General features: G+C 45.9%; 1 protein-coding gene across 1 annotated transcript in view; it reads right to left on the reverse strand.

The window, feature by feature from the left end:
- LOC138301868 (uncharacterized) overlaps positions 1-27,880 on the reverse strand; it is a 188,281-nt gene that overhangs the window by 60,032 nt on the left and 100,369 nt on the right. Inside the window, exons 5-6 of the mRNA XM_069242359.1 lie at positions 8,437-8,499; positions 4,181-4,323 (exon numbers count right to left, since the gene is read on the reverse strand). Of these exons, the coding sequence (XP_069098460.1) occupies positions 4,181-4,323; positions 8,437-8,499 (206 nt within the window). The remainder of the gene's footprint in view (positions 1-4,180; positions 4,324-8,436; positions 8,500-27,880) is intronic.

The raw sequence follows: 27,880 nt of genomic DNA on the forward strand, positions 1-27,880 counted from the left end.
TTGTGAATAGCTGATTCTAAATCTGATTACTCACTGCAATCATGCAGCAACAATGTGAAACAAATGTTGTTTCTCACAGTTCCTTGGCCAATAGGTCATAAATAGCACAGCATTGGGAGGTGAGAAGGAGAGAAGGCACAAAGAGTTAAGGGTGGATGGAAGGAGGCCAGGTATTTGTTTCTACATTTGGGACATGGAGGACAGAGCAAGTTATATGGATTCCCCATTACTCCTCTTCAGTTCAATAGTACTTTGAAGCATGGACAGATGATTTTGGGGGATATATGGCACATCAAATGATAGATGGGCAAAAATTGAGTAACTGATCTTTTTCATCTCAGTGTTCTGAGTTACATCATGGACAGCTCAAGATTCACTCTTGATGTCTTTTTGATGCCACTCCGAACTCCTTGGTGAATAATATCCCCATTATTCAATGTTACCCAGCTATAATTCAATATGCCGAACCCACATTTACCACAAACTTTGAGATGGTTTTACTAGCGAGAGCACAGTGAGAGAAAGGGCAATTGGCACTGAACTCATTATTGGACACACCAATATGGACTAAAACAGGCATAAAACAATTTGCACCTATTATTAGATCTCAAAATACACCTAATTTATTTTGCTGACTTTTTAACCATTTCACAAAGGATAAAATGCATGTTCATAGCCATCAACATTGATGATATCTCTTGTTGACTTTCATTGCTCCAGTTAAATCTATTTTTGTCCATTTACATTCTTTTTTATATTAATGTCAGATCTTGTGTGCTTTATTCTTTTAACTTTATTGATTCTTGATTTGTTGTAGCTCAAAACCTTCACCAGTACAGCTCCACAAACAAGGCTTAAGTGTCACCTACCAGAATGATATTGCTGTCTTTAGTTCCACCTGCAGAGACCAAATCATTGGAAAGTGCTCCAAGTGTTTCAACAAACCAAGATAGTGAGGCCACTAAATATCAAGTAGGCAAGGATTCTGTTGTAGTGGCAACATGCATTCCCTCCAAGAAAAAATAAACACATTCTGGACTGTGGAGCTCAAAGACTCAGGTAATCTTCACACGCAGACCACAAAATGTGAGTAAAATGTTGTTGGCAGTGTTATGGCACGTTGCTGGAATGAACCTCTGAGAAGCAGCTAATGGTACACAATTGGACTCCTTAAATACTAAACTCCTCATACAACCTATGTTCTTGAGTCTCCAAATCACAGCAAAGAATGTATTACCTAGACTTTTCCCTCTGTCCTTTGAATTGAGGCTATCCTAGCTCACTTAAATAAGAATGGGGGTGACAACTTAAGGTGTTTTATTGGTGCTTTAAATGGAATTAGAACATTGGAATGTGGGAGCTCCACTGCAGACAATGGAGTGCTCCGAGCTTTTACTGGCTGGTAAAAGCCCGGAGCGTCAACATTGCAATGTTCTTAGTTCACAGCAACAGATGTGAACAAAGCCTTACGGAGCCTGAGGGGATTTTAATCCCCTCAGGCTTCGTGAGGAATTTGTTTTATTTGATAGAACATTCTGCCCTCTGGTAGCAGAATGTTTTAATAGCCTTAGAACCAGCCGTAGCGGGCTCTACCGGCCTTAAAGGCCCACCTCTGTGTTAAAGGCCCGAGAAGAGGGCCTTTAATGGCCGGTAGAGCCCGCTACGGTGGGCTCTAGGGGTATATTAGAACATTGGAATGTTGGGAGCTCCATTTAAAACAATAGAGTGCTCCCGGCTTCCAATGGCCGGTAGAAGCCCGGAGCTCCAACATTCCAATGTTGGCGACAGCTGTTGCTGTGAACATAAGCCTCACAGAGCCCAGGGGGATTTTGATCCCCTTAGGTTCTGTCAGGCCTTTGTTTTATTTATTGAAACATTCTGCCCTCTTATGGCAGAATGTTCTAATAGCCTTATAGCCCTCTGTAGCTGGACTATACCGACATTAAAGTCCCACTCTCTTGTTAAAGGCCTTTAATGGCTATAAATGCTATAATATTGAAGTGCTGGTACTCATTATCCACAGTACCAGTTTGGTCCCAAGAAGTGCCTGAACTCTCCAATTAAATGTATTGCAGCAGTGCCGAGAAGTGCAGGTATTCTTCCTTTCAATTTAAAGAAGTGCAGGTACTCAGTACTGGACAGTACCTGCCCATATAAAGCACTATTTTTTATCAGTAAGAGACTTGCCTAGGAAACAAAGACAAATGAAGGACGTGGCTGAGAGACAGGCTTCACTGTCATGGTCTTTGAAGGTGTTCAGTGCTAAATCATTTGAAAAACACGTCTCTGTCATAACTGGCATGGAGACTGCAGTTTCTGAGAGAAATGTCAAAGCTTTTGAGATATTCTATGTGCCTCCAATACATAAACTTCATGGTGGAAAGCTCCACTCTGGGACCTACCATAACAAATTTGCATTATCTATTCAGATTCTTTTAGTTTGACAGAAAGATCAACCATAGATTAGATATATTGCTTAATTTGGTGTTTGATTGACGGTACTCAATGCGTTGCAATGGCGGAGGACCTTCCGTTTGCATCCTGAAGGAAACATCCATCAAATTTAAGTATGACTGCCAGCCCAGTGGTCATCTCTGTGCATTGAAAGGTACCGCTGTCATGGCTGTTTTTTTCAATGTACAAAATGTTTGGCAGAAGGCCGCAGTTGTTTTGACAGCTGTACACTTACTTTAAAATGTTTTGGTTTTTCAGGAACAAACTGCGAAAGTGGGAGTTTGTTTCAGAACAACAAAAAACAGATTCTCCCCACATCCCGGGAATTTTGTTCCAGGGCATGGGGGTCATTCTTTTTTTCTGACATTCACTGCTTAGTTTTTCCTGGCAGTAGTGGTCATAAAATATAAGACATTGCATGGTCCACTTTAAATAGGGAAGGTGGTGTAATGTACTTCCTCCAAATAATGTTTTAATCGACAAAGCCAACTGGTCTCAATCGACGGAAAACCTAACGTTCTTACATCTCCTAAATGAGGCAATGGACCAAGGTTTGGCAGACATGGTACTCCATACCCGGTCTACTAAACTTTAAGCTGGGCCATAGTGTCTTCCTTCAAAACACCCTGAAATTGTATGTGCAAGCATCCTATCTGCCCTAAAGTGAAGCTCCAACAGTTTTTTCTCTCTCTGTAATTTATTTTTTACCTGGATTGAGCACTGGAGCCTGTATTTGTGCCTCAGCCACGTGAGCTTATGTTAAAAGATCAAAACCCTGTTAGCCAATACAAACACAGCATTAGAAAAAGTGAGAGTTGAGAGTAGTCAACCATGTTTCTACTGTTTTATTTATTAAAAATGTACCACAGAAAGTGTTTTTGTAAATGCTAGAAGGGGCTTGCAGATCACTCACTATTACAGGAGGCCGGAGAGTGTTAATTTTGTTCTATGTGCATCATTCTGCAATGTTGCTAAGTCTTACTAGCACGTGCTCACCCAGACTCTACCAAGAAATGGAGCTGAATGAAAGTTGTCAGACAGCCCGCTGTCCGTAAGAACTACACCCGGATGGATTACCGCACATCAGAGGAACCGCCTGTGGTTCCTCTGAAGGCATTGCAAGTTTGGTGAATGGCTGCCATCTTATAGGTGGCCGCATATCAGACTTTTTTTTAGTTTTGCAAAAAATAAAGGGGTGTCTTTTAGAGAATCCCAAAAAAAAAACAATGGCCCCCAGTACCTCGTAGTTTCCTCTTAGTGAATGGGGGTCATTTTTCTGTCTGGTACTGTCAGGATTATATTGTACTCGGCCAGATTTGCGAAGGAGTAGCCTGTCTGCAAACACTAAATTGGGCCTTTGATTCCTCATGCCTTCATCTTTCAGTATAAGTATAGAGTCACAGCTCGCTGGTGGCATTTGCAGCATATATGAAAAATACAGTGTACCTTTTTAATGAAGCAAACGCATCTGAGATAAAGTAGGCGAGATTTTCTTTTTAAATTATGCATTTGTTTGAAATTTAACAAAGTTACTTTATTACAATGCGCTAAATCAGCCAAGATGATGAAAATGAGTTGCCCAGGATCACACAGTACATAAATGAAGTGGAATATGACAAGGAATGGACTCACTAAGCATAAAAGCATGCTGCATTTCCTAATCCTCATCATCATGATGAAGTTCCATCATTCTCCCTACCTCAGTGACAAGTAACATTATTCATACCTCCAGTCAAACCTTTGGTTCCGATTTTTTATCCTTGAAATTTCACTTTGCAAGTAGGAAACAATATTTTTAGCATTGAGTCCCTTGGCGAGTTTCAATGGAGTGTTCCCGTTGTTGTCTCTAATTTTCAAGCCAACTCCATCCTGCATCAGAAATAAAGACAGAAGGTAATTGGCAATCACTCATGAGCAGCATGAAAACCCTTTGGGGTATTTTTAGGGAAATCATCGAGGCCATGTTGGGCCCTCAATTATTTTGAAACATATTGAACGATTTCATTGTTTTACAATCAAACATTGGGGATGCAATGTATAATTTAATGGAGTACAATATGACACACTAAGCCCATGTATCTCAATTTGTGCTCTTTTTAAGGCCAGGATTGAATGTGCATGTCTTCTTCTCTAATACCATCCTGTGCCTGTTGCGTATAGTGGGCACATAGCATAATATAGTTCTAAAGACCAGATTGGAAGGTCTGTACCCCATGCAGAGGTCGCTGTGGGACAATTTTCTGCAGGGTGCATAGATTAAAATTACTCAAGGGACAAACTCTGAGTGTTCCCTCATATACATTGAGGTGTTGCCAAGACACGTGGTCCATAATACTGAAACATGTGCATTGGCAGTGAATACTTGGAGGACGTATAGAATATGCAACACTAATGAGGGGGGTTCACATTTCCCATGCTCTCTCCCCGGGAGCGCAATTTTAAAGGGTTCCAGGGGCATTTAACTGATGGCCCCACTTCCCAAGAGAGAGATCAAGAGTTTATACTGCAAAGACACCAATAGCCTGACAGGGGTCAGACTGTATCGCACAGCATTGAGCTCTTAGGGGGATGGGTGCAACCTGAGCCTTCAGCCATCCTTGTTAGTTCCTTCATGGTCCCACTCAAGCATACAGAAATTAAGCCAAGACTGACAGTGGCATCAGACCTCTCTATGTCCCATTTATTTGCAGAGAAGCTCACAATGTTTGTTAAGAACTTATGCAAGCAAATGTGCATTTCTGTGGTCTTGCTACAAACAGCTTCACGTGTCAGTCCCAGACAGCAGTGCATACAATAACACAAAGAGCAGGCTTTGGATCAGCCTCTTGCACATTATTGGATGCCTTTCTTGTTTTGTTCAGATCCCTACTCCCTATCTTGTTTGTTCCGCCGCTGGAACACTTCTTCTCTACTATCATATATATGGTAGACTAGGAGTTGTATCCTTCCACTGCTGACATGGTGGAACAGTTTCTTTGAGGGGTGGGCGCTAAACTATCATTTGGCACTTCATGGGAGTACATGTCTTGTTTCTTCCTCTACCTCTTTGGTGCATGGAATGTGCTCAAACTATTTTATTTGTTCCCCACCCCTTCTGTCTCCTCCAGTACCCTCTTAGCACAACTCTTGCTCTCTCCACTTGTCCATCTCCGCTCCCCTCTTTCCTGGCACGATGAAGAACTTAACCACCCCTCAGGTCTCCTTGCAGATGAGACTGGAGGTATTCTTGACTCCTTCTCACTGTGCCAGGTGTCTGATAGTGGGCCTGGTGATCCACTGGATGCTCTCCAATTGGACCTTCCTGTGCCTCTCACCCTGTCTCTCTTGCTTCCCTCACTCACATCACCAGTCTCCTATTTCTTTCTAACCACAGAAATTGGCTTTGCCAATGCCGGGTATATCTAAAGAGCACTGGCAGTGGCGAGGCCAATAACAGAGACCGTTCATCTTGAAATACTATTTCTTATACTTTCAAGATGGCCACCAAATTACACAGCACAAACATAGTGTGATACAGAAGACATATTGAAAATCTGGAAAATAATGTTTTCATTCATTTAAGATAGCCGCCACATTGAATGGACATAATGTGATGCAAAGTGGCGGTAATCTTAAAAGTATGAACATTTTTCAATACTTTTAAGATAGCCACAATATTATGTCACATCATGTAGCATCAAGCAAAGTAGGAGGCATCTTGAAAGTATGAAAACACTTTTTCTATTGTTTGAAGAAGGCTGCCGCATTGTGTCCTGCAATGTTGCAACAAGCAATGTGGCGACCATCTTGAAAGTAAAAAAAAAACTAGACTTTCATGAGAGATTGTCGCTGCTATTGGCTTTGCCAATGCCAGTGCATGTTAAAAGCATTCAGCACGGGCAAAGGCAATAACAGAGGCCACAAAGCATTGACAAAGGCAGATTGATTAGCTTTGCCAATGCTTGTGATTTCTGTCTTGAAAATGATGCACTGTTTGGACTGTGTGCTCTTTGAACTGGACGAGAAGGATTAAGTAATTATAGGTGACACAATCTACCACTGGTGTACTCTGGAAGAGTGTATGTAATCATAGCAAGCATTAGCAAGGCTAGAAGGATTAATAAACTTGTCTATGCGAGATCTATTAGCTTTGTCAATGTCTTTTTAACATGTTGCACAGCAGGTTGACTTAAAGTTAAAAAACAAGTGCTGTGACATGGCTAGCGTAGACAGCCTCTTTGTATTTCTTTTTTAAAGGACATGCTAAACAGCAGCCCACTCTGCTGTGCAATATATTAAAAAAAGCAGGTGGGGAAGCAACATGAGGAAGATGAGCGAATGGGAGAAGCAATGATGTCTGGGAGGGGGGTGGAAAGCAAAACGAGGGAGATGCAAGAAGGAAGGAGGTTGCACGGGTTGGAGTTGGAGGAGTAAGAGGGGGGAAGGAGAACTATTACCTCAATCACTGTGCGCGCAGCAGAAGGACACCAATTTAGTTTAGTCAGTGTGTGTTTGGTCCATGCTCTACTGAAAGAAATGGAAGTGATGGTGTGCCCGTGTTGGCTAATAAGAAGGCAGGAAAGAAGAGTGACACTGAAGCCAACAAATGGCAACCAATGCGGTGACTCCAAGTCCTTTATTGTAAACAATAGCATCTTGCAAACGAGATAGCTTGCAGCACAAGCACTAGTACAGGCTCGACCTGAAAATAATGAGCTAGGAGATTATCCAGTCCATAAAACCATCAGAGACACAAAGAAATTAAAAAGTATGAGAGACACAGACAGACACACACACACGCATAGACAAACACTTGCACGCACACACACACAGACACACAAATCCGCAGAGAAGCGTTCTCATGCACAGTTCAGAAAATCCCTCAAAAGTTCCACCAGGCAGATCCTGCACAGTGATCCAGCTCATCGACACCGCATGGGCTGTAAACAGAGGCATTCGCCTATCGATTTGTACTTTGGGCTGTAGGAAGAGCTGGAATAATAAAGCAATGAAGTCTGAAATATTAGCTGTTGGTGGCTCAATTACTAAAATAATTGTTAAGAAGATAGTAAAATGGCCACTATGATCATAGAGACGGATGATTTATATTTGGAATCACTTTCATCTTATCGTCCATATAAGAATACTATGATCTGCGATTAAATAATTGCTGCTAACTGCAACCCCAGCTACTGCTGCCGGCAAAACTCTATCGACGTTTAGATTTGGGCAATTGCAGCTCAACTCCGCTATAGAATGGCTACTCGGATTATCTTTCCGTTTATGTGGGAAATTAATAGAATCCTTTCATAATTCGTTATTTTTAAGCACAGTATTCAGTTACCTGAGAGCACGAATAATAGGAAGGTTAGTTGAAAATATTGACACCGGTTCACTGTAAGATATGATTTGTTCTTTAATGAATTTAAGATTTCATAAAGGTAGAGTTAAGTTCATTTTATTTTTTTGATGCAAATGTCGAATTTTACCAATTGATTTTATACATTTTGGTATACTTCAGTTAGTGTGCTTTTATATGTAACCAAATAAACTACAAGTATACAAATTAAAATATGCTCCTCGCGAGTATCAGAGGTTTAGGAGATTCTTTCATAGACTAGAAAGCTAACATACTATGTGTGGCAAGCAATGCTATCTAACCGAATCATTATAATGAGTACCTTGGGCAAGAGCCGCAGAAAATGCTGAGTCACATCCCAAAGGACCGATGCATACAACATTATTGCTTCACAAGCTTTAGAGTTCTGGAATGCAGGCCGTTGCCGCCAATTAGCGTATCTTTCTATGCAAGCCAATTAGCCAGCATCACCTCAACATTCCATTGCAAGACCCAACACATTCCAACAACTAACCCTGCGTCCATTAGCTTCTAAAACGACAGAGCGCGGCACTATATTGTCCATCCTGATAAGGTTAGATCACAGCAATGCTCTCATCATATACACCACGTACATAGCTACACTGCCACGTCACTGTACTTACTTGTTCGCACAGAAGCTGAACTGTAGGAAGGTCTCCACTCAAAACTGCTAAGTGCAGCGGAGTCTGTGGAAAGTAACAGCCAGAGTTATTACCGCAGACAAATCATATAAGTACAATATTAACTGTGTGCTTCAGTGAAGCTGTTTGCTTTCGGTTTGAACTGTCAAAGAGTACAGCCTGAATATCAGTAACATCGTCTTCCGCCACTTAGAACACATACGCCTACATAAAAAAAGTGGGTTCTTGCATTTTATAGTGGCAAACTAATTTCAGAGTCAACATTAACTACCTAATTGTTACACTGTATTGTAACAAATTGGGTTCCAAGTTTATGGGAGTGAACCCCTTCTCAAGTAGCAACCACAATTCCTCTCTACATGAAGTCACAAACACCCTAAATTAAGTTGTGCTCAGTCCTTGGGTAGTTTGGCACAGAGCAGTCAGGCTTAACTCAGAGGCAATGTGTAAATTAGTGCAACAGTTCAAAGAGTAACACGAAGAAAACACACCACAAAAGGAGCCCACAACAGAGCTAGAAACAGAGTTGTTTTTAATAAACAAAACAAGACCAAAATGACAAAAACCCAATAAGTAGAACTGGAGATATTCAATTTTAAAGATTTTTTTTAAAACAGTGGCAAAAGGCATAAAGCGTCAACTGTGGCTATCTGCTCGTGCTGGACCGTGACAAAGTCATAAGTTCAGGCTGACTGCGGTGGACATGGGACAGCTACAGGGGCCCAGTTAGGCCAGCTGAACACAGTATTTAAAATTCTTGTTTGTGGAGCATTGTGGGAATCCACATTGAAGAAGCGTCGCACAGATGAAGCGATGCATTGGTTCAGAGATGCGGGCTTGCAAAGCAGAGTCCGGAGTCAAGGATGCGCCACACAGTCAGGGTGATGTTTCGGTTTTGAGAAGCTGCGAGTACTGCATTGTCATCAAGGCTGCTGTCGACGGGAGACGCAGGGCCTGCACCAAGAATATATTATGCAGCGGTGATGGGGGCTGCGGCAGTGATGCAGGGCTTTGCGACGGGTCCAACTCACTCAGCAGCAGAGCAGCGTTGGTTCGCTTAGGGTTGCGCTGCATATCAGAGGAGATGCGTCAGTTCTGCTGGATTGACAGAGGCTAGCAAAGCAACTTAATCCCACTTCCAAGGGTCCAGGACTGGGGTGGCACCACTTGCAGGGTAGACTCACAGATGGCAGAGTCAAGGTGGACCTTTCTGTCCCTGAGGTTGGAGTCAGGAGGCCAGCCATCCAGCCTTGGAGTCACTCTAGGGTTCTGGATTCATGAGATGTTGGTCCAGTCCTTCTGACCAAGGCAAGAGGTCAGCAGGTCAGCACAGCAGAGCAGCAGCACAGCAAGGCAGTAGGTCAGCAGAGTGCAGACCAGTGAAGTGGCAATGCTTCAGCAGTACAGTAGTCCTTACTGGAATAATATTCACAGGTGTAGAAGCATACTGAAGTGATGGTGTCCGAGGTTCTTTATTTATCCACAGTTGTGCCTTTGAATTGGGAGAGAAGCTTCTTGAGGTTTCCCTTTGAAGTCCCCAAACATCTTGCCTTCACTCTCCTGGTTCCAGACTAACTACAAGGGATATGCAGCCTTTTCTGTGGAGGCAGGTCTAAGTAGGGCTGTGCCTAGCTCCTGCCAGTGATGGCCCATCAAGGCACATTTAAGCTCCCTATTATGTGTGTCTGTCTAGGAGGAATACACAAGGCCCAACTGTCAGCTACAACCAGTCATGTGACCATAAACAGACTACAGGCACTAAATGGCTAAGGCAGGAAAATGTCAACTTTCTAAAAGTGGCATTTTCAAAACTGTAATTTAAAATCTGACGTCGCCTTAAGTTAGGATTTTATATTAGGATTCCAGAGACACCAAACATGAACAGATTACCTATTCCCATTTGGAAAATACACTTATAAAATGCAATAGGGTAACTCTAGTGTTGTTCTATGAAAAAGGTAGGCCTTGCAATTGTGAAAAACAAATTTAAGAGTTTTTCACTATCAGGGCATGTAAAACATAAAAGCACATGTCCTGCGTTTTAACTACACTGCACCCTGCCCTCTGGGCTATTTAGGACCTACCGTAGAGGTGACATATGTATTACAAAGGAAGGTTTGCGCCTGGCAAAAGGTTTACTTTGCTGGTCAAAATGACAGTTTAAAACTGCACACACATAGGCTGCAATGGCAGGCCTGAGATATGTTTAAAGGGCTATTTAAGAGGGTGGCACAATCAGTGCTGCAGGCCCACTAGTAGCTAACCTAATTTAGAGGTCCTGGGCACATGTAATACCACTTTGCTATGGACTTAAAAGTAAATTAAATATGCCAATTGGGGATAAGCCAATGGTACCATGTTTTAAGGAGGGAGCACATGCACTTTAGCATTAGTTAGCAGCGTTAAAGTGTGGAGTCCAACTGCAGGCAAAAACAAGTTTAGCAAAAATGGGGGAGGAAGGCAAAAAATTTGGGGGAAGATCACTTTAAGGCTGGCGGGTCTAACATGTATGCACTCCCAAATGTATAACTGCAAATTGCAATTTCTAAAATAAAACAATCACTAGACAAGCCAATAGGTCTTGCTTTTGAATCATAATTGCTTTGGCAGTGCTTTTTGGTGATGCTATACAGCATCATTGAAAAGTAAAATATGTTTTGGCAATGCTCCAAGGCATGACACTATGTGCATATAGCACACACCCATCATGACGCTACTTAACCGCATCATTCAGTTTGTTCATGTATCCTTGGTGACTTATGGTTGTGCAAGAGTGAATAAAAAGTGGCTTGGGCACCATTTTTTTCATTTATTTATTTACTAATCTAAGATGGCAGACAGCACTCGGATTGTAAGTAAAAAATATAGGGCCTCATTCTAACCGCGGCGGGTGGCGGTAGCCGCCCGCCATGCGGTAACCGCCATATGGCCGCTCCACGGTCAAAAGACCGCTGGGGCCATTTCAACTTTCTCGGTGGGCCGGCGGGCGCTAGCCAAGTTAGCGCCCGCCGGCCCAGCAGGAAAGGGGCCTGCAACACTGAAGCCGGCTCCGAATGGAGCCGGTGGTGTTGCAGGTGTGCGACGGGTGCAGTAGCACCCGTCGCGCTTTTCACTGTCTGCTAGGCAGACAGTGAAAAGCATGCTGGGGCCCTGTTAGGGGGCCCCTGCACTACCCATGCCATTGGCATGGGCAGTGCAGGGGCCCCCAGGGGCCCCAGGACACCCGTTCCCGCCATCCTGTTCCTGGCGGTAAAAACCACCAGAAACAGGGTGGCAGGAAGGGGGTCAGAATCAGCGCCGCCATGGCGGATTTGGGCAACCGGGGGAAATCCGGCGGAAACCGCCGGACCCGGTTTTCTGACCGCGGCTTTACCGCCGCGGTCAGAATGGCCCAGGAAGCACCGCCAGCCTGTTGGCGGTGCTTCCGTCATCCGCGAAAGACCGCCAGGGTCGGAATGACCCCCATAGTTTTGACTGTGCAAAAGTGCATTTTTAAAAGCTGAGTGCCCTGGCTGCAAATGCTAGGTTCCTGGCTGTCCAATTTTTCATTTATCGTAAGGGGTGGGCGTGGCGGGCACCGAAGGAGTGAGTAGGAGAGAAGCAATGGAGAAGGGGCAGGGGAGCAATAGGCAAGAGGCACAACTGACAAGGGGGTTATAAATCTATTAGGAATGTCAAGGAGGAAAGAGCAGCGGATAAGGTGGGGGGTGTAGGGAGCAACAAGGAGTGCATGGGGTGGGAGATGAAGGAAAAAAGTGACACGAGGGAGAGAGCAAGTTAAGGAGGGAGCAACATGGAACTCTCGGAGGGGAGGTCAATTGGAGGAAATATGGTACATGAGGGAGAGATCCTAAAAACACATTCACACTCATGGACAGGATCAGGCTGGACTATAGGGCAATCAGGAAGTGCCTGATGGGCTGGTCTCACAGATCAGTGTATGGACCATTTTGTAGCAGTTTATGGACCTGCTTTATGGACAAGTGGGCCAGATTTTCTGTTGATTTCCCTGATATTAAAACAAACACTGTGTGCCGCAAACGCAAATCCATGCAATCCCCCATTACTTGCAAAATAATCATACAGCTTGTCTTTAGAAGTTCAAAACTGGCCTGATTTGCAAATGTGGGCCACTTATTTATCTATCTGTTTCCCTAACGAGGGCCACTTTCATTTCGGTGTGTGGGTCTATTTTTTTTTCTAGTCCGACCCTTCTCATAGAGTGCTCATGGAAAAAGAAAACAGTAGCTTCATAAGTGAGAGCAGTTGAAGAACAGAAGTCAGCCAATGTAAAGGAGAGCAAAGAGGCTAGGCTCCAGGGAAGGAAGAAACACAAGAAAAGGAAGGCAAGTTATTAAATAAAAAGCAATCAAATGACAAAGACAATGAAGCCAATCAAGGGCAAGCAATGGGCAGGGTCTAAGCCAATTGTACATTTTTTGGTATGGTCCACAAGATGTTTTCACCTAACAAGACAGCTGAAACCGATCTAGTAGGCCAGACGTAAAAACAAGCATTGGCAAAGCCAATAACTTTGACTCTCGCACTCAGGTTTTGACGAATGAAATCAATAAATGGATTCTGGAGTTCAAAATAATAAAAAAGGATTGCTTTGTGTATACAATGCATGGTTGAGTTAAATAACTAAATGTGTACTGTCAGTGTGTAACATCACATGTAAAAAGCCCTTTGAGTATTCCAAAGGCTGTGGAAGGATCAGTTTTTAATTTGTAAAAGAATAAATGCTGGGTCCAAAGTTTTGCTGAGAAACTCTTTGAATGCCAGTGTGCCGAATACCAAGGTTGTGCATTCTTGTTTCCATCCCATGCCTCTTTACTTCACCTCCAGACCCCGCCTGCCTCTTTAGCTCGTTTTTTATGGTTCTTTTTCATTCCTGCTTTCTTTCTGTCACTGTTTTTCCATCTTTCTCTTTCTCCTTCTTATCCCTGTGTGTGTTTTTCTCTCTCTTCTTCTGGGTCAAACTCCTCTGAGAAAAAATAAGTGAGGGTCTGCAAAAATGAGTGCATGTGGGCCCCACCTGTAACAACAAACTCAAATAAAGCAGTTGAAAGTGAAGACTGTGGGGGTCATTCTGACCCTGGCGGTCAGTGTTAAAGCGGCGGCCAACCCGCCAACAGGCTGGCGGCCTACAAATATGAATTCTGACCCTGGCGGGAACCGCCAACACAGGCCACCGCTTTAACACTCCGACCGCCACGGCGGTACAAACAAACAGCGCGTCGGTCACCGCCAACAGGCAGGCGGCAGACAATGTACCGCCCACCCTATCACGACCCACCAATCCGCCACCTTTTCCGGGGCGGGAGCCACGCCGATAAAAACACAGCGGAAACAGACATCTCCAATGGAAAACGCTTACCTCGACACACTCCATGCGGAATCGGAACAGCATGGAACCCGAACTCCACATCCTCCCTTGCTGCCCTTGCCCTCCTTGGCAGACTGTCCGTGGCCCTTGGCTCCCTTACCCGATGTGGCAGGTGACGGTGCAAGGCTACCCTCCTTGGGGGCAGGCGTATCAGGCCTGTCGCGCCTGCCCTTCAGTTTTTTGGTCCTCTTCCCAGGGGGGGGGGGATGGCTGTGCCTTTGCTGCTGGACGATGTCCCAGCCCAAGGAAAGGGCGGACTCCAAAAACCAGGCACGACGTTCTTTGGAGTTGCTGGGCTGGTCGTGGCTGAGGTGTTTGTGGAACTCTTACGGGATGGAGGGGGTGGGTCAGGTGAGGAAAAGAGGTCCACTTTAGAGAGGAAATTTTTTTTGGGAGCAATGGGAAGGGTGGCTGGAGTGGGTATGGGAGTGGAGGAAGAGGATGTGGTTGTAGGAGAGTCAATTGTGCTGTCTTTGGGTGCAGGTGCTTGGGCAGGAGGCTGACGTGAGGTGGATGGCTGTTGTTTGGGTGCCTGCCTGCGTTTGTGTGGTTGGGAAGCGGGGGTGACAGACACACTGGGAGAGGACACAGGGGACGTGTACATGGCAGTGGGGGTGGTGACTGCACGTGTGCGGACTGGTGTGGAGGGTGTGCTGGTGATGGGTGCAATGGCTGATGGTGGTGTGCTTGCAGGTGTGTGTGGAGATGTCACAGGGAGGGAGGAGGGAGACGAGGAGGTGGGGGACACAGAGGAGGTAGTGGCTGTTGGCATGTCTGCATCTGGATGTTGCTTGGGTAAATGCTTGTGTGTCCTGTGGTGCTTATGTCTGGATGAGCTGCCCTTGGGTGTTGAGGTGTGTGCAGGCTGGTCTGTAGGTGTGGATGTGATAGGCAGAGGAACAGGGGAGTGGGACTGGGTGGAGGGAGTCAGAAGAGGGAGGCTGGAGACAGGGACAATCGCTGTCGTCAGTGCTGAGGCCAGAGCGTTGAACGATCGTTGATGGGCAGCCTGACCCGAATGAAGGCCCTCCAGGTATGCATTGCTTTGATGCACCTCCCTCTCCACACCCTGGATGGCATTCAAAAGGGTAGACTGCCCAACAATGATGGTCCTCAGGAGGTCAATGACCTCCTCACTGAGGGCAGCAGGGGTGACTGGGGCAGGGCCTGAGGTGCCTGGGGCGAAGGAGATGGCCGGCTTCCTGGCCTTGCGGGCACGTGCTAAAGGCCGAGGGGCTGCTGGGAGGGCGGAGCTGGTGCGCTGGGTGGCGGCTGTACCTGTGGGATCGGTGGGCACGGATGTTGCCGCCACCGCAAGGGAGCTCCCTTCCGAGGACGTGTCGGTGTCGCTGCCGTCTCCACGGGTCCCCGTGGTGGAGCCCCCCTCGCCCTCCGTCTCACTGGTCATGTCGGAGTCCGTTGCATGGCCCTCTGAGGCCATGTGAGATGCAGCTCCCTCTTGCGCCGATGCCACTTCTCCTCCGCCTGATGATGCTAATGCACACATTCACAGTAAAACAAAGAAAATGGGGGGGGGTGGAAAACATAAAGACAAGTTGAGTGCATGCATTGGGGACACCGTTGGCGGAGAGGACAGACACAGAAGCCCCCTGCACTACGCTGCGCACTTGGGGTACACTACTCATTCACTGGGACATGCCCTACAAGCCTATGGGCGACAACTGCCCACACAGTATACACTGGTCCATGAATCGCATTACTAGGCACCCTACAGAGGTGGGGGGCGGGGGCACAGGACCATACTTCACGGACGGGCCTATCCTACAGAAATCGCCTTGGCCTAGGGATACCCACAGCCCTCCTCCCCCACCCAGGCACCTCCACTGCGCGCAAAATAGCTGAATGTGCTGGTACTCACCCCCTTGTGTCTGCTGTGATGTCCTAAAGCGCCCATCTAAATCGGGGTAGGCCACCGCCAGGGTCCGGGACATCAGGGGGGTCAAGGTACGACTGGCACCCCTCCTAGGTTGGGAGGCCATCCCCAGCAGAGCCTCCGCGGTCTTCCTGCTCCCGCGGCGGATGTCCTCCCACCTCTTGCGGCAGTGGGTGCCCCTTCTGGTGTGGACCCCCAGGGCCTGGACGTCCTTGGCGATGGCACGCCAAATGTCAATCTTCTGATGGGCGCTGACCTATGTGACATGTACAGGGGGGGAAGAGAAACATCATCACTTTTCTGCATGCTCGATGTGAGTGGCCCCCCTCCCCAACCTTGCCATGTGGCACATGCTCTCATCTGTCGTGCCATGCATTCGTCATTTTCTGCCCTCCCCTCCATCGTACATCCTCCCCACTCAGCCCAGGCATTGGGCACTATGCATTGCCCCCCGTGTACTCACCTGTTGGTCTGGAGGCCCGTAGAGTAGCGCATACTGGGGGAGGACCCCGTCCACGAGCTTCTCCAACTCCTCGGAACTGAAGGCGGGGGCCCTTTCCCCAGTCGCAGCAGCCATTGTCACTTCCAGACCGAGGTCACAGCAGCACTTGCAGTATAGGTCCTCTCCTGTGGATGCTCAGGTCTCGTGTGATCAAGCCGAGAGAAAATGGCGGTTACGGCCGCGGCGGTGCGTGCCGCGGCGGTGCGTACCGCGACCGCCGGCGCTCACCGCCATTGGCTCCTGAAACCCATGGGGTTCAATGTTGTCCAATGCGGCTTTGCGCCGCGGACTGCGACCGCCTACCGCCACGGTGTGCCACGCTTGCGCAATGACCTCACTTCACATTGTCACACTTCACAGGTCAGGCAGCCGCCATTTCAAGGGCCCACATGGCTTCATTCCTACTGCGTCACACATGGCTAGGCCTTGCACCGACAATCATACTAGCCATTCAATCCCGAGAGATTTGTGTACTGGGCATGCTGTGGGCACTTACCTGTGGGTTGCTTGACTCTGTGCTCCATGTTGTCCTTCCTAGGCATCGTCCGCTGGGACTTGCGAGGAGACGGAGGAATCTTCCCGTGTACAGACCGCTGGTGGACCTGTCGACAATGGAAGAAAGACACGTCATACTCACCTACAGACTCAACCGTGCCACTATACAGGAACTGTGTGCCCAGCTGGAGCCAGACCTGATGTCACCCATCCGCTAACCCACAGGGATTCCGCCTCTAGTGCAGGTGCTGTCAGTACTGCATTTTTTGGCAAGTGGATCATTTCAAACTACCGTGGCCATTTCATCTGGGATGTCTCAGCCTATGTTTTCAAAGGTGTTGTCCAGAGTGTTGTCTGCCCTGATGAAATACATGCGGAGCTACATCATTTTCCCTGAGGTGGGTGACTTGCCTACAGTGAAGGGTGATTTCTATGCCCTTGGACACATTCCCAATATCATTGGTGCCATTGATGGTACCCATGTGGCTTTGGTTCCCCCAAAAGACGATGAGCAGGTGTACAGGAACCGTAAAAATTATCATTCGATGAATGTCCAGGTGGTCTGTTTGGCTGACCAGTACATCTCCCATTTAAATGCCAAGTTCCCAGGGTCAGTGCATGACGCGTACATCATGCGAAATAGCAGCATCCCTTATGTGATGGAACTGCTACAGAGACACCGTGTGTGGTTAATTGGTGACTCTAGTTACCCAAACCTGCCTTGGCTATTGACCCCAGTGAGGAATCCCAGGACCAGGGCAGAGGAACGGTACAATGAGGCCCATGGGCGGACTAGGAGGGTGATTGAGCGGACCTTCGGCCTCCTGAAGGCCAGGTTTAGGTGCCTGCATATGACTGGTGGATCCCTAATGTACTCACCAAGGAAGGTGTGTCATATCATCGTGGCCTGCTGCATGCTTCACAACCTGGCTTTGCGACGCCAGGTGCCTTTCCTGCAGGAGGATGGTCCAGATGGTGGTGTTGTGGCCGCTGTGGAGCCTGCGGAGAGTGAAGAGGAGGAAGACGAAGAGGACGACACAGACAACAGGGACAGAGTGATACTGCAGTATTTCCAGTGACACACAGGTAATAATCTACTCCTGCATTGTATTATATCTGTAACTGTAGTGGCTCTCTACTGTCTGACCTTTCACCCCAATGTATGGTAACTTAGTTGTGTATATCACTTCCTATTTCAGTGATCTGATCCCCACGGAGTGCCCTCTGTTTTTTTTCCCCATGGACTACCGCTGTGTGTCACTGGTATGTTGTCATCACAATGTAACTAGAAATGTTTTGTTGGTTATATCGAATACATTTGGTTTAAATAAATAGATAGCAGAATCCAGTTGGTTAATGTGCAATAATTGTGTTTATTGAAGTTTTAAAATAGGTGTATAGTTCAAACAGGGTGATGGTGGAGGCATGTCCATGGCAGTGTCCAGACTGTCGTTCCTACAGGTCCATTGTCCATATGCCTGTGGAAGGTGGAGCAGGGGCAGTTCAAGGTTGGACAGGGTAAACAAGTGGGACAGTGGGATGACAGCCGGGGGTTTCCGTGCATGGCGGGGGTCTTGACATCCTACTCTGTCTTCTTCCTCGATCTCAGGCCTTTCTTGCGGGGTGGTTCTTGTTCTGCAGGGGGTGGGGTCCGGGAGGGCCGTTGCTGTTGTGTCGGGGCCTCCTGACCACTAGCGCCGGCAGAGGTGGTGGGCGGTTCTTCCTCCATGCTAGTGGCAGGGGCCCTTTGGGGGGCCACATGGTCCTGCAATGTGGTGACAATCTGGTTGAGTGCCACCACGATTGTACCAATTGCGGAACTGATGCTGCGCAGTTCTTCCCGGAACCCCATGTACTGGCCCTCCTGCATGGCCTGGATCTCCTGGAACCTGGCCAGGACCGTCGCCATCGTCTCTTGGGAGTGGTGGTACGCTCCCATGATGGTGGTGAGGGCTTCTTGGACAGTGGGTTCCCTAGGCCTGTCCTCCCTCTGTCGCACAGCAGCCCTCCCAGTTCCTCTTTGTTCCTGGGCCTCTGTCCCCTGGACGGTGTGCCCGCTACCAGTGCCCCCAGGTCCCTGTTGTTGTTGGGGTTGTGGGTTACCCTGGGTGCCCTGTACTGGTAGACACACCGCTGCTTGACCTGTCCTGGAGACAGAAGCATGGGCCCGCTGGGTGGGTGCTGTGCTGGTGTTTCCTGAGGGGGGTAGGTCTGCTGTGGCCTGGGGCTGACTGAGAGTAACCGACTGTCCAGAGGTCCCCGATGGTCCGGGCTGGTCATCAGGTTCTAGGTCGACAGAGCTGCTGTCATCACTGGGGGCCTGTTCTGGGGGTGGGATGGACAAATCTGGACCCTCCTGGCCGGTGTGTTGGCGTTCGGGCCCTGCAGGGGTAAAAGAATATGGTTATTGATTTTGTGTGTGCCGTGGCGTGCGATTTGTGGGTGCCCTTGTCCCCCAGTGCTGGCAGGCCCATGTGGGAGGAGTTGTGAGGGTGGTTTGTGGGGGGGGATGGGTATGTGCAGTGGTCATGCTTAGGTGATGGGTGTCCATGGTTTGTGTTGGCATTCAGGGGTTTGGGTTGGGTTGGGTGGGTTGTGCTGGTGAGACATTAACAGGGAGTATGTGTGCTGGGGGGTTAGGGGTGAGGGTGGGGGTGTGGGTTGGCATGCTGGTGGTTGGGGGGGGTGAAGTAGTTGAGATTAGACTTACCAGAGTCCATTCCTCCGCCTACTCCAGCGAGGCCCTCAGGATGCAGGATGTTCAAGACCTCTTGCTCCCATGCTGTGAAATCGGGTGGAGTGGGTGGGGGTCCGCCGCCAGTCTTCTGCACAGCGATGTTGTATCTTGACACCATCGACCGCACCTTCCCCCGTAGGTCGTTCCAGCGCTTTCGGATGTCTTCCCGATTTCTGGGATGCTGTCCCACAGCGTTGACCCTGTCGATGATCCTTTGCCATAGCTCCGCCTTCCTGGCTATTGTGGTGTGCTGCACCTGTGTGCTGAAGAGCTGGGGCTCTACCCTGATTATTTCCTCCACCATGACCCTGAGTTCTTGGTCCGTGAACCTGGGGTGTCTTTGGGGTGCCATGGGGTGGTGTGGATGAGGTGTGGGGTGGTGTTTGTGGTGATGAGTGTGGTGGTGTGTGGTGTTTTGTGCGTAGATGTGGTGATGATGTTGGGTTCCTGTGTGTGTTGTGGTTTGCGTTCCCTGTGCTCTCTCTCTGTGTATTGCGCCTTGTCTCTGAATTTCGATTTGTGGGGGTTTGTGGGTGATGTGGGTGTGTGTTTTATACGGTGATGGGTGTGTGGGTGTGGTGTGTGTATGTGTATCAGGTGTGTGTATTTCGAATTGTCCAATGTGGCTGTGTTTTGTAAATGTGTGTGTATTTTGAGGGCGGCGGTGTGTACCGCCAATGGGATACCGCGGTTGAAAGACCGCCGCGTGGATTCGTGGGTCGTAATGGCATGGGTGTGTTTGTGTTGGCGTGACGGTGGAGGTTTGGTCATCTCCAGTTTATCGCTGACCGCTGATGAGGCGGGCTTCAGTGGATGTCGGGTTTTTGGCGGTTTGGCAGTTGTGGGTCAAAATGACCGTGGCGGTTTACCGCGGCCGTGGCGGGATGATGGTGGTCTTCTGACTGGCGGTAAGAGCCTTTTACCGCCAGGGTCAGAATGACCCCCTGTGTCAGCCAACAGAATGAAGGTGAGACTACAATACTAATTTGGGCTGGTTCAAGATGTGATTGTCAATGTCTCAAACCAATGGCTCAAGTTTTCGGATTCAAGGCAGCCAATGGCTGAACCATGCTAAGCCAAAACTGCTTAGAGCACGAATAGAATGCATATTCACCATGAATGGCGCAAGCACCTTTAAACGTCAAATGTAACAACACTGTTCTCTCAATTCAGAATATATGCATGCTTTTGATGGTGATTCCCTTTAGCATTGTCACGGTTTATTTTACCAACTGCAACTGACTGATACTCTCGTCAAACACAGGCCTCAAGAATTTATCTTGAGAAATCAATGAATGCTCAATGCATATAGGAACAGCTGCAATATTCCGTCTCTACTGGCCTAAACTAATAATTCAAGAGAGCAGATTAGGACAGTAATAAGTGAGCATATAATTAAAACATACCCATAATCAAAACATGCCCTTCACTATATGGAAATTAATCTAGTGAATGACCTTTTGAGTACATTGAGCAGGTTGACTATAGTGTTTTTTTCCTTTTGCGAGCTGTACTGATGCTAAACGAACTGTCATTTTATTTTTTATTTTTGGCGCTCATCTCTGAAGTAGGTACACAGTTGTTTTTATGACAGAGTAACCGTCACAGTTACAGTCTCGTTTTCGGGTTTAGGCTAATTAGAGGGGGGGAGGAGGGGTTATACAGGAAGTTTCTGAAACGGTTGCCATTTAGACTAGGCTACAAGTGGCACGCGCACCGCCAACATTTCTACGCAGTAAGTAGACACCTTGGAACGCCACCCCTTCAGCCTTATTTAGTACACTGTATAAACACAGCTCATGCCATTAAACCGCTGCTTCCGAGTATCATGTTTCTGATGTCAGCAAAAGCAGCTAGGTCATCTTTAGTTAGATAGTACACCCATCTAATATTATACTTGAGTATCACAGCACGCAACACAGAGCACGCTTCAAAACAGAAAAAAAGTTGCAGCAATTATGAGCTTAGTTTTCGAACAATTTCCTGCAAAATCACAGGAAGAAAAGGAAAAATAAAAGCACTAGACTCTGCAATCAATGTTTGACAATGCACATTTGCGGTATTGTAACTTTGAGTAATTGCAACTTGAGCACATGTAAGAAAAACTCGAGTTAATAACAGAACAGTACAAAATGGTTAACTTTTATGTAGCTATGTAAAGATGGGGTAAAACACGGCAATGGTATTGGAGTAGTGAGGCAAGGAACACGCATGCACAGTATGCTTTGCATTTTGTCTCCACATTATAAAATATACTATTTGTATAAGGAGATTCTAATACATTGCAACAACCATAACCGTTTTAAGGCATGGGCAAATTTGACAATTGCCCAGAGGTCAAACCTACCAATGGGCCTCCTGGGAAAATGATCTTTCTAACTCACCTTTATTCCTCTTTCACCTTCTCTCCCTTTGTTTACCTTCCTCTACCTCTGGCTTTCTCTCTAGCCAGAATATTAAGGATTTTAGGGCCCGGGGCAAGGCATATTTTGGCATTTTTAGTGTGACCCAGTTTCAGAAAGTTTAAATGTAGGATTCAATATCATATGCTTTCATGCAGACGTGAATTAGCAGAAAATCTTTAATAATCAAACTTTTTTTAATCTTTTGTGTTATTTCCAGTACACCTTTGGACACACGTATAGATTTTACAGGTAGACCTAGTGCCTAAAGACAAATGAGATGCTATTATTGTCTGCATTGTTTTTGGTTTAATTTTGTTTTTCTATTGTTTCTTTTAGGCTAGTTTTGCAAATTTCCCTCTCATTATAGGTATTCCACAACCCCTTGCTCCATAATTAAGGCCACGCCTTTGCTCATTTTAGCAATCGCTGTGATGTTATTGGCCACCTCAGCTCCCCATCCCATTACACCTAGTTCAGATTTTCTCCCTGGACGTAATGCCATCCTAGTGTGGACGGTTGTGGAGAGGAACACACAACCAGCATAGGCGTGGATTCACCAAAAGGCCAGAGGTAGCGGAAGTGAAGTCATATACCATTTGACCTTCATGACACCACAGAAACTGAAATCATATTATCATTAAACCTGCCTTTTCCAGGAAGGCATGTTACATGATCCTGACATGACAAACAATTGACATTGCTGAAGTTCCAAAATAACTGTATGATTAATATAACAGCATGGAACAGACACGTCTCTTTTAGATAACATCTATTTTATGGTACTGACTTGATATTTGAAAGTTCGGTGGCATACTACGTGCCCTGACTTGTAATGAGCAATCAAAGCAAATAAGACAGACTTCGTTCAGTGGAGTTTTCCCATAAGAAACAAATTTGAAAAGAATGGGGCGAAATGTGCTTTTTAAAGCACAGTTTTCGCATAAAATTGCTAAAAAACAACAGGCGCTAAAAAACCACTCATTAAATTTTCAACTCCTATCATCATGTGCTAGGCCAATTAAACTTGACATTCCCCAGGAGTTGACCCCATATTTTTCAAAGTGTGGTATGGGTGCCCCCATTATGTCAAAAATTACCTCCACTGTATCATGGGCAGCATTTTGTCATGAGTGTCCCCATATTCCATGGGTCCACTCTTATACAAAAACATGACATAAAATATGCCAGTGCTAACGAGTTTTGCAATTTATGCCCTCCACATACCATAGATGATTCTGATGTCAAAAATTACCTCAGTATGTCAGGGCCAGCACTTTGTCAAGGTTGCCACCCTCCAATTTGCCAGGTTGTCCACCTTTGTTCCAAGAATTACCTGCACTAAGCTAGTACCAGCATTCTGCCACTGGTGTCCACATGCCAGGAATTTCCTCAAGTAGGCCAGTTTTTTTCTATGCGTGCTCTATGTGCCATGAATTATCTCTGGTATAGCAGTACTAGTAGGGCTTTAAGTGGACAGGGTCCAGTCGGTGCTCAGCAATAGCAGTCCTAAAAACCAGGTGCTAAGACGGGTCCCTATCGGGCTCTCTATTTTTGCATTCTCCCCCAGAATGAAAAAAAATCTTAACTTGGCAGCCGTACATCACCAGTTTTAGGTCGAATGCTGTTGTTGTATTAAATATCTGGATTCAATAACTGGAAGAGGCAGCAAAATAATAGTCGGGCGGCACAGCATGGTTAGCGCCGATTTTTAGCTTGTGTTTAAGCCACGCCCTTAATTACACTGGTCACGCCCCTTTGAGAGACCCCTCCCCCCAGTTTTTTCATCCCACTTAAAGCCTCGAGCACTAGTAATTTACCCTTGGTGTCAGTTATGCCAAGAGTTACCCCAGTGTTCCAATGCCAGTATTTTGTCACAGGTGTCTGTCATACGAGGAATCGCTGCGAGTATTCCAGCACCAGTATTTTGCCCTGGATATTTCCATAAGACAATAACTACCTTCAGTATAGCAGGGTCAACAACAAACTCACAAGTATCACATCACATTCTTGTTCAGAAGTGTCTAGGTCACATCAGAAAAGTACAGACACATAGTCAAAATAGTGTAGTCTGAATTGACTCGCTTATGTCAGAATTTCCAGTCTCTGGTAAGATTTAGTATATAGGGACTGCCATTTTATCACTTACTGCTGGCACACTTCGAGATGCTACATCTTGCTCAGTGATGATAAAGCCAAGTCCTGGAGGAAGGTTGCTAATACAGCATGTGTGTGCCATTAGCAGGGAACACTGCTTTCACGTCTCCACTGATAACAACAGACTTTGCTGTCAACAAGGTGTGCAGTGCGTCACTTCTTCCTAAAACTCTAGACTGTAAGTTGCTCTACTTTCCATGCTCTCTCAGTGCAGCACATAGAAGTAGGCTTTAGAGTGTCCATTTTATTCTTGTTGCTCACAACATGCCGGCTTGCTGTTTTTATGATATCCTGTGATGTTGGTTTAGGTGATCTGAGAAACAGGTTATTCCTGTCATTATAAATGCTTTTTATATAAAATTCTTCTCAGTGCAGTGGGTGTGATATTGTGAGAAATGAATTAAGTTTGTTTCTGTTACCACAGTGCCCCTGATCCCTTAATAGAGATAGCTAGTACCCCAAAAGCAATAACTCTATTTCAACAACATATTGGATAGGGTTCCACAGAGCTATAATAACCTGCCTTTCACATTCAGCACTTGTGCACTGAACTGAGTTCACTTGTGTCACCTGTTGATGTGAAAGCAAACCTTGTAGCACTAGACCAAATTCATAGTTATGCAAAAGTTGGTGCTCAACGTGGAACTCGTCCCTTATGGTTACCGCTTGAGTAGTGTTTCTGTATTCACCCACACGTACCTTTATTATGTCATTACAGAAACGTCCATAGTAATTAAGGTCACCTCCTATGGGGGATAAGGGAGCACCTACTCCCGTAGGTTTGTCAAGATTGACTCATAAAAGGTTATTTCCCATTCTGTTGGTTTTATAATTGCTTGATTCCCTATTCAATTGAGGCAGTTCACTATGGCAGCAACTATTGTGATAGGGCCCAGATACAGGGAAGCAGTTGCTCAACATCGTAAAGCTCCAGATGTACCCGATTGGGGGGGCAGTTACTTATGTAATAGCTGCACAAATGCCTTTGAAACAATTTACTCATAGGTGGAGTTCACATCTATCGATACTGGACAGTTCCATACCTACAAAGAAGTAGACCTGTAGGCACGTTATAGAGCTTACCAAGGTTTGGAAATCCCTCTGACCTACTAGGAAAATCGGAACTGGATTGCTGGTCAATTGTCACACATGCACAGAAATGTCAGCTTGGGACCTCTGAGCAAACCTCTGAGCAATGAATTAGCCACATGGACGGTCTTCGGTAGCTACATGCCCGACCCTTGTCTCGACAACCTAACAATCACTGAGGTGGTCGGGGTTTCAACCTATACATTCGCCTTACACAGGAGACTCATACAGTTCATACAACGTACTCTGAGCTCCAGCCCTACTCTCGTAGGAGGACCTACTGCCCCTACAAAAGTACAAACTATTAGTCCCCAGACTGTTAATGCTATCATGGTAAAAGTGCCCACAAAGCATGATGAAATGGCCTTCTCGATTGCTTGCAAGACCAGCCAGTTAGAGACAGAGTATCCGTACACTACTCTACAAGAAAAACATAGAATACTGACTATGCATCTTCCTCTTGGGATAGGGCCACCCATAGAGGAATGTCACACCTGGGGAAGCATCTTTGCATGCATTTACACAAGCATGTATGGCAGGCTTTCATTGGCAGTTCTCACTGATGTACTTAAGCAGGTATAAAATGAACACAAAGTGGCACCAGCTCTGGATTTAGGAATAAGGTTAATGGGGAACTTTTCCACAGTCTCCTCTATCATCCTGAGCAATATGAATTAGAAGCCTTGGTTCTGGCCTTCCACCAGAGAATATAAGCAGTTACAGTTCAAGATTGTGAATTACCAAAAATAATTGTGGAAGTTTATACCTAGGTGGGGAGAGATACCATAGGTTCTCAACTTGTTAAACCACATTTAAAACCTAAGGGGGACACTAAGGCCCATATTTATACTTTTGATGCAAAAGCGGCGCTAACTTACAAAATATAATTGTATTTTGTAAGTCGCTAAAATACAATTGTATTTTGTAAGTTTGCACCACTTTTGCATCAAAAAGTGACGCAAATATGGCACAAAAAAATATAAATATGGGCCTAAGGGTTCAGTTAAGGAGAAATCTGCAACAGAAGGGACGAAGAAACAAAGACGAAAAAAAAAAGATGAACTGGATCTCCCGCTTCTTGGGAATCCAGTAGGGGTGGTTACAGTTTAAGAGATCATGAAAAAATAAAAAACCTGAACAGTATCAGTATTCTGATAGTGGTTCTTCTTGTTCTTTTAAAGACACTGACGGTAAAAGAACAGAGAGGGAGCCGATCCGAGTACCAAAGAAAAGAGGGGTACAGTGGAAAAAGGGAAGCAGAATGCGAGACTGACGTCAGCGTAAAGAGGTAGGAGAAAGATTGAACACTAAAACCCCCCCCAAAAAAGAAAATAGTAGAACTTTATAAGAAACATGCAATACAACTATGGTTCCTGCTGCAAAACAGTACTTGGGCGAGATCGCTTCTAGGCAGCACAGCAGTAGTCACAATAGTGCATCAGACTCTTCAGAGGTTTCTGAATGTGAATCCAACTGATGAGTATATACAATTTGAGACTCCAGATAAACATTTAAATCCACCTCATAGGATTTATAATTTTAACACAAAAATTGGAGGGGTATACCACGTACCATTAAAGTAGTCTTCTGGTCACAATTGTCCGATGATGAAGACATCATCCTCGTGAAAGAACACTGTCCTCCAGACTTTATTAGGGAAGTGCCCTGGGGTGAGGAACTCATGAGGGTAGCTTTTTCTCCCATAGTACCTGAAGGTATTAGGGAAAGTTAAACCAGTGAATGGGCTGTAAGACAGGCTCCGACCTTATACAGAAATCAAGCTGGGTGGGACAAACACTCTAGTCCACATGTCATTCCCTTACGCTGTTAGCCTCAACCACAAACTTGATGCCCTTTAAAGCCAGAAGCAAAATGTGGTATCAAAGCAATTTAAGATCAATTGCAATATCAAGGCATAATAGCGCCTTGTCTTTCACCACTGAACATGCCATTTTTTACTTTCTCCAAACCAGACAAGTCCTATAGAATAGTTTTAGACTATATGAATCTGAATTTAAATACGCAAACCTATGCTGTACAAAACATGCATAGCATGGCTTTAACGATCAACCTGGTGCGGACAAAATACAAAATGACCTGGATATTTCCAATGTTTTTTTTATTCAAAATACAGTGCCTGCAAGTGAGTATCTAACCGCCTCTAGTTTCGAAGGGGTACAGTTCTCATTTCCATGTCTGCTTATGGGCTATAAGAAAAGTCCGAGCTTATTTTCTGCACGCATCATGGACATCTTACAACCAGATCCTTAGGTATTATAATACATTGATGATATCTATCCTATTGATGATGATTTAGATCTACACCTAACTAGATAGAGTAGTGACCATATTAACATCAAATGTTAGAAATCGGCTCTCTAGTTGGCAGAGGTATACACCCTGTCCAAGTAGGGACCACAGTCCTAGTCAGGATAAGTCAGTTACACACCATATATTAACCTGTGCTCACCCTCTGTTAGCCTAGCACAGAGCAGGCAGGCTTAACTAACAAGGCAAAGCGTAAAGTATTTGTGCAACAGTCAGAACGGTAAAACTGTGAAAACACCATGCAGAAATAATCACACCACGTTAGAAAAATAGATCTTAGTTTAATGAACGAAACAAGACCAAAATGACAAAGATCCAATCAATAGAAGTTGAGATATGAATTTTTAAGGATTATCTGCAAATATAGTGCTTAGAAACTAAAAGTGCCAACCAGGGCTATCTTTCGTGCTAGACCGGGGCAAATATAAAACTT

Source organism: Pleurodeles waltl, chromosome 1_2, assembly GCF_031143425.1.
Source record: "Pleurodeles waltl isolate 20211129_DDA chromosome 1_2, aPleWal1.hap1.20221129, whole genome shotgun sequence".
Lineage (NCBI taxonomy): Eukaryota > Metazoa > Chordata > Amphibia > Caudata > Salamandridae > Pleurodeles > Pleurodeles waltl.